This window comes from Triturus cristatus, chromosome 11, assembly GCF_964204655.1.
Source record: "Triturus cristatus chromosome 11, aTriCri1.1, whole genome shotgun sequence".
In the NCBI taxonomy this organism is placed as follows: domain Eukaryota; kingdom Metazoa; phylum Chordata; class Amphibia; order Caudata; family Salamandridae; genus Triturus; species Triturus cristatus.
Genome location: NC_140594.1, coordinates 281,520,554 through 281,528,133, shown reverse-complemented (window position 1 = coordinate 281,528,133; position 7,580 = coordinate 281,520,554). Strand labels below are relative to the sequence as shown.

The 7,580-nt window shown below is 43.5% G+C and overlaps 1 protein-coding gene across 2 annotated transcripts in view; it reads left to right on the top strand.

The window, feature by feature from the left end:
• The first annotated feature begins 378 nt into the window (after positions 1 to 378).
• LOC146784040 (uncharacterized) overlaps positions 379 to 7,580 on the top strand; it is a 52,933-nt gene continuing 45,731 nt past the window's right edge. Inside the window, exons 1-3 of one of the 2 annotated variants that reach the window (XR_014970537.1) lie at positions 379 to 2,716; positions 5,776 to 5,913; positions 6,573 to 6,867. Coding sequence is in view for 1 of the 2 variants with exons in the window: in XM_085633870.1 (XP_085489996.1) it covers positions 2,551 to 2,716; positions 5,776 to 5,913 (304 nt within the window). In the remaining variant the exon portion in view is untranslated. The remainder of the gene's footprint in view (positions 2,717 to 5,775; positions 5,914 to 6,572; positions 6,868 to 7,580) is intronic. The other variant, XM_085633870.1, reaches the window with a different exon arrangement.

The window sequence follows — 7,580 nt, the reverse complement described above, 5'->3', positions numbered from 1 at the left end:
CAGTCCCAGACAGAATGACCAACCCACATTTCCAGCGTCACTTGTGAGGTTTCTTTGTGTTCAGTTAGCTATCATTTTTCTGTTACATTTGTGTGAAAATATTAAAGGTGTGTCATAATGAGAGGTTTAAGAAAAAAACATCACCAGTGCATCATTTAACTTTGTGCGAGCAGTTCTCTAGTGCCCAACAATGAATGGCATTTAATGTCTACTTCACAATTTGAGAATGTTCACCCTAGTCCTGAAACTACGAATCCTCTTATGAGAAATGGACATTTACATTCTGAATATTTTACTCATTGGCTCTCAAACACCTCTTTGCCCGATCCTGACTTAATCTTCTGTTCTGATCCAGATTCAATGTCTGTGTCAGCATTGCAAAAGGAGAATGATACCATACTCAGTTTGCTGAACAAGAATTCTGATTCTTGCATGTCTGCTGTAAGTGTTTGTAAAATACAATGTTCAACCACACAACCAAAGAAAAAGCAGATGCATTTCATAACCTGTTTTTCATTCAGATAATTTTACCCAGTCTTGTAGTCCAGTAAAGATCACAGCCCCGGAAACTAGAGAGACCTTGTTAAATACTACTTTCAAAGTAAACTGTGATCAGTTTGTCAAAAGAGAGAAGATCTATTAAAACACAGGCAGCTAGTAGCAAGTTTGAACAAAATCCAAGGTTTAGTTCTGCTGCTTGTTGTGAAGTTTCAAAGTCTACCGCTGTCCTTGTAGAAAAAGATCTACAATCTTCACAGGATATATTTGAATCAAAGATTTTAGAATTAAAACAAGAAAAAACATTTTTTCAGACCCTTTTGAAAAATTATAACCCAGAGTTCAAGTGGGAATCTAAAACCCTGGTACAAGACTACTTTTCAGCTTCTATGTTAGCCTCCTTAGAAATGGAGAATTAAACCTTCCTCACTATTTTGCGGTCCCCTCAGAGCTGGTCCAGTAATTGTGTAAATAATACTATGGCTGATCACTCAGACTCCACTCAGAATAGCCATAGTACCATGTCTCAAAGTGCAGTTAAGAAAACTATTTGTTTGAATTCTGAATTTTCTTACTCCTCTGTTTTGTCTTTTAGTGCTAAATTACATCTTGGTGCTACATCTGAGATGTGTCCCTCCAGTTTTGAGGAACCCCAAATTCCAGGCAAGATGTAAAACATCTCTTTACTTTCTTTTCCTAATAGTGAGGTCAGTTCTATCTTAGAGATAACCCATAGACAGGCTATTGACATACAGACAAAACCCGAACCATTGACCCACATATTCCCTGATGTGACAATGTCCTGTGACTCAGACCATGCTCTTGATTTAACTGCTGTAAATGAAGTCATCCTCCTTGCTGAGAAGAAACAGAATCCTGACCCCTTCATTGCTATTTTGCCTTCAAGCGCACCACATATTGAAAAGTCAGGAAATTATAGTATTGTGTGCTCTGATGCACGTGTACCACCTTCTAATGCAGAAGAAAATAAAAACAAATCCCAAAGACCAAGTGATCTCTTACCTGTTTCCTCTGACTAAGACATGTGAACTGCCAAATGATAAAGGGAGTCTGGTCATCAGTGTTAGAGGCACTCCCCTGTACTCCAGATTGTCTCACCTTGATGACGACAATGTCCCCAGTCCCTCTAGAAACTGGCAGCGCGACAGGCAAGAGTAATAACTTTACCGTCACTCTGAAAGTCTCCGGAGGGGAAGGGGTTGGGATGACAAGAGAAACAAAAGAATACAAAGAGTCCAGAGGTCTTCATTTTTAGCAGGGACTCGACAGGACTAGTTGGGTACTAGATATTGGAAATTGGTATGTCTCAAAGGATTCTGGGAATTCTGGAACCTTCCACAATACTCCTAATATCAGAATACAGAAAACAATTATCTTATCGTGCACCTACCAATGGCATTAATCCTGACAATAATTCTCCATAGAGTATTACCTAATCACTTCTTAGGTTGCATACAGAATTACAGAATGGCATACAATCTAGATGTCTGGTGAGCAATCTAGAATAAACAATATATTTGTTAATACTCTGTTGCTAGATCTGAACAATCATTGATTTTTCTTGTAAATGAGTGAAATTAAAGTAAAACCTGAATTTGTAGATGTGTCTAGATACAATGTTGTGAGTCTTCCTAGCCTTTGTAAAACAGCATTAATTTTCACTAAATAATAAATAAGAATGTGTTAAGAAAACAGTGATTCAGCAATAATAATGTATTAAAATGATATTACAAATCTTCCTAACTCCTAGAAGCTGAACATTCGCTTCACGATATTGTAATACTCGACACAAACTGGCTGTGAAAATTACTCCAAATGAAAAGTTCACAATCTTTGATTTTCATTGTCTATTGGTACTAGCAAATAAGGTAATCCTAACCGTAATGTCTTAGAACTTGATTCCTTTCAAACTCTAGAATAATGTTCGGAGCAAGACTCGTTATTCTCAAAGTCTGAGGACATGCGCGTTTTGCACAAAAACAAATGTTAATTAGACTCACTGAGGCTTTTGGTAGCTTTTAAATACTTTTGATGACTTTTTCACTGTCCGTCTTTTACAGATGCTGCTGTAGCTGTCTGGAAGCCGCAGGAAGGAGAAACCAACTGGAGACCGCAATCAATCCAGAGGAGCCAGGAGGTTCTCGAGGAGGACTCCGGAGAGGAGGAAAGCCGGTCTGGAGACAGGAGCTGGAGCCAGGTAAGTGTTGGGGAACGAGGCCAAGCAACGAGTGTGGATGAGAGCGGTTTAAATACCCTCTCATTCACATTTACAGAGTATTTGCATACACGCGTCTGCTGCCTGACATTTAACACATGTGAGCAGTTTATATATATTCATGATTCACGAGTCTTCCTGGAGTCCAATGCAATGCGTGTAAACTCTTTTGCAAATTCATGAGGCACATGTCTTTTCACGAGTTCGTGACTCTTTCAATATTTGAATACACGTTGTCTAGCACATTTTTGGCAGTTGATGTGTCAGAATTTCTTTAACACTGCTTGTCATTCACTTCTTTAAACCATAATGATTTTGCTGCCTATATTCACAATAGTGACTGGATACATGATGCCAGAGATACAGTTAAACATGATGGTGAGACATGTACATGGTTTACATTATATTCTGTCTGCGCTACTTTAACATGGGACTTGCGGCGCGAGGCGGGCATGGGAGATCATACTCACAACAGTACACCTCCCGCAAAGGCCGTCCTACAAGATGTGGTTTCTCAGGGTGTAAAGCATGAAACCGTCTCACCAATCGAGCAGCGTGTACATTGGAAGTTGGTTCCCATGATTGCTCTGAAGCATCACAACCCTTCCTATCAAGAAGATGATACAATTTTCCTTGAATTCTTTTGGAGTCAAGGATGCGCCAAATCTAATATTTAGGGTGATTATTAACTATAAATGGAGGAGGGGGAGCATCTTTCTGAGTCAAGGGATGATATTGTTTCACTAGAGACACATGAATGGTGGGATGTATTGTGAGTTCATCAGGTAATTGTAACTGTACGGAGACTGGATTGAGAATTTTTGTTACTGGAAATGGGCCAATAAATCTGGGATGTAATTTTCTAGGTCCTTTTAACTAGATGTTTCTTGTAGATAACCAGACTAGATTTCCTACTTTATACACAGATTTTGGAGACCTATGCTTATCTGCTTGTATTTTGGCCTGCGTTTTATGCTTAGCAAGGCTTAACTTAGCTGTTTCCTGCATAGTTTGTAGCTGACAGAGGCGCTCGGTAACTGATGGTAAGGATGTCGCAGGAGATAAAGGCAAGGTAGGGAGGGAACATGGATGATGACCAGTTAGAAAGTAGAATGGTGAGCACCCTAGTGCAGAGTGTATACTATTATTGTAAGCGAATTCGGCCAAAGGGAGAGCTTCTTCCCAACTTGAAGTCAAAGTAGAAGTCAAACAATGTAAACTTTGTTCTAAGTATTGATTTACTTTCTCAATCTGTCCATCAGTTTGAAGATGGAAAGTGGAGCTTTAAGCTACATCAATACCTAATTGGGCACATAAGGTTTTCCAAATTTTTAATTAAACTGAGGGTCACCATCAGAAATTATTTTGCTGGGTAGACCATGTAATTTAACCACATGATTCAACAAAATGTTGCTAAATTGTACAGCAATGGCCAGTTTTAGAAGAGGAATAAAATGACTCATTTTGGACAGTAAATCCACGACTACAAGAATGGTTGTGCAATTGTTAGCTTTGGGAAATTCATTGATAAAATCTACACTAATAGTGTGCCAGGGTGTGGGAGAGATTGGCAAAGGATGTAATAAACCAGCTGGTGCTATATGTTGGGTGTTATTACGTGCACAAGTTGGGCACGATTTAACAAATTCCCGAACATAATCTTGCATGTTTTCCCACCAGAAATTTCTTGCACATAAGTCTGCCATTTTATGTGTACCTGGATGGCCTGCTAATCCAGAATCATGGTGCCAAGCTATGATTTGGTGTATTAATTCTTTTTGTGGAACAAATAACTTGTTATTATGGAATAAATAATCATGTTTGCGAGAGTTATTAATGTTTTGTAACAATGCCTGCATGTCAATGGCTTGGGATGCAGTTTTAATATCCTGGAAGAAAAAGTCAACTTGAGTTACTGCGATTATCTTGCTTTCAGGTGTAATACTAGGTGAAGTTGTTGAGCTTTCTTTAGTGTCTTTTCATCAGTTCTAAATAGAGTATCAGATAGCAATTGTATTTTTTACCAGGACGGTATGTTATTATGAAATCAAATTCGCAAAAAAATAATAGCCACCTCACCTGCCTGGGAGTTAGGGCCTTCACAGAGGTAAAAAACTGAAGATTTTTATGATCGCAGGCCAGGTCGCTCCCCCTCTGTCGCACAGCTCCTCCTGCTGCGCCAGGGCTCCCGCTGCTGCTCCGTGGCGCTGTGAGGCGCGGGTTTGATCCCACAGTGCCTGACTGCCACCCACCTTTCTGCTGCTCCTTGCTGCCCAGTGTTTGCCCCGTTTTGCATAACTTACTGTTTGGTTTTGTATAATTAACTGTTTTGTGCCTTTTGTGCCCTGTTTTCTTCTCTTTTTTCCCTTTGCCTTTTTCCCCCTTCTCCCGCTTCCTCTCTCCCCCTCCCCCTTTTTCACTTGTGTAACCCCTGCCCGTTTCCCGCCGCTGCTCCCCGGTGGCCCTGCCCCCCTTGTCGTCCATTCGCCACCCCGCTCCCGCCTCCCGGCTGCTCCTCCCTCCCCGCCTTATCATGGAGGCCGCTGCGCGGCCACGCCGCTGGCATGCCGGAGGCGTGCCAGAGGCAAGCCCGTCTGTGCCCGTCCGCGCCTGGACCGCGCCCAGTGCCAGAACCCCTGGACCCCGCAAACACCACGACGCCAAACTCAGGTACCACACCAGCACTCCCCACGCACTCAACACCGGACAAGACCACACCTGCATTCAGGCCACCCCAAAATGCACCCAGGGACCCTTCTCCTGCCACAACTGCAGATTCACCTGCGACAAAACCGCTGAACCACCGAAGACTGAACTCAATCACCTCCGCTGCATACTCCTGAACACCCGCTCCGCATGCAAACACGCCGTAGAACTTGATTCCTCTCAAATTCTAGAATAATGTTCAGAGCAAGACTTGTTATTCTCAAAGTCTGAGGACATGCGCGCTTTGCACAAAAATAAATGTTAATTAGACTCACCGAGGCTTTTGGGTGCTTTTAAATACCTTTGTTGACTTTTTCACTGTCCGTCTTTTACAGATGCTGCGGTAGCTGTCTGGAAGCCGCAGGAAGGAGAAACTCGACTGGAGACAGCAATCGAGCCCGAGGAGCTAGGAGATTCTCGAGGAAGAGTCCGGAGAAGAGGGAAGCCTGTGCGGAGACAGGAGCTGGAGCCAGGTAAGTGTTGGGGAACAAGGCCAAGCAACGAGTGTGGATGAGAGCGGTTTAAATACCTTCTCATTCACATTTACAGAGTATTTGCATACACGCGTTTGCTGCCTGACAGTTAATGCTTATACATATTCATGATTTACGAGTCTTCCTGGAGTCCAATGCAACACATGTAAACTCTTTTGCATATTCATGAGGCACATGTCTTTTCACGAGTTCGTGACTCCTTCAATATTTGAATACACATTGTCTAGCACATTTTTGGCAGTTGGTGTGTCAGAATATCTTTAACATTGCTTGTCAATCACTTTTTTAAACCATAATGATTTTGCTGCCTATATTCACAATAGTAACTGGATACTTGATGCCAGAAATACAGTTAAACATGATGGTGAGACATGAACATGGTTTACATTATATTGTGTCTGCGCTACTTTAACATGGGACATGCTGCGCAAGGCGGTCATGGGAGAGCATACTCACAACAATCAGAGACTCTAAGATAAGCAGTACTCTTATCCATCCCAAAGAAAGCGCTTCAGTGTGTTTTAATGAGCAAAGGAACTGTGAAGATTTCACTAGTGACAACAGGGAATCTACTGTCCAAGTGCTATCGCCATTCCAAGAATTTAAAGTCTGTCATCCTTGTGCCTCTCCTCCATCAGCAGGCCTGCTGTGAGTCTCCAGAGTCCTCAGCTTGCCTGCTGCTTGCTCAGTCTTCAGAGCTTCAGCCTGCAGTCTGCCTGCCATCTGAGCTCGAACCTGCAGCCTGCGTGCCATCTGAGCCCGAGCCTGCAGCCTGCCTACCATCTGAGCCCAATCCTGCAGCCTTCCTGCCATCTGAGCCCGAGCCTGCAGCCTTCCTGCCATCTGAGTGCGAGCCTGAAGCCTGCCTTCCATTAGTACCGGAGCCGCCTAACTGCCTGCATTCAGAGCCCAAGCCCTCAGCTCACCTGCCTAGTAAGTCAGAGTCACCAACCTGTCTGATTTCAGAGCCATAACCTCCAGCCTGTCTGCCTTCAGAACCAGAGCTTCCATCCTGTCTGTCTTCAGAACCAGAGCTTCCAGGCTGCCTGCCTTCAGAACCAGAGCTTCCAGGCTGCCTGCCTTCAGAACCAGAGCTTCCTTGCCCCCTGCCCTCAGCACCAGAGCTTCCAGGCCCCCTGCCTTCTGGCCTTGAGCCTCTATCTTGCCTACTTTTTGACCCTGTGCTTCCAGTTTGCCAGCCTTTAGAGGTCTCAGTATGTGTACAATCAGAGACTAAATCTCCAGCATCAGAGACAAAACTCTCAACATGTAAGCCTCAAGGGCTTGGGTCTCTTGCATACCTGCTTCCAAAGTCGCCTGCATGTGAGTCTTCTGTATGTTTTCCTCCAGGGCCAGAACTACAGGTCTGCTTCCTGTCACCTTCTGTGGCTTCAGCCAGTTTGCCTTTGACCTCTGTGCCTCCTGCCAATCCGTTATCTGCTTTTGACCCTACAGTCAATCTTCCTTTGTTGTCAGAGTGCTACTCTAGCCTGCCACCATAGGGACTTCAAACACCTTTAATTCAGGCTTCTAAGCCCCTGTTACTGGATCTGGACTCTTCAGATCTGCATTCTATTCTGCCCCCTGCATCAGAGTGCTTCCCTCCTCAAAGTTCTGCTTTGGATGCTGCTGTTAATTTTCAGCCT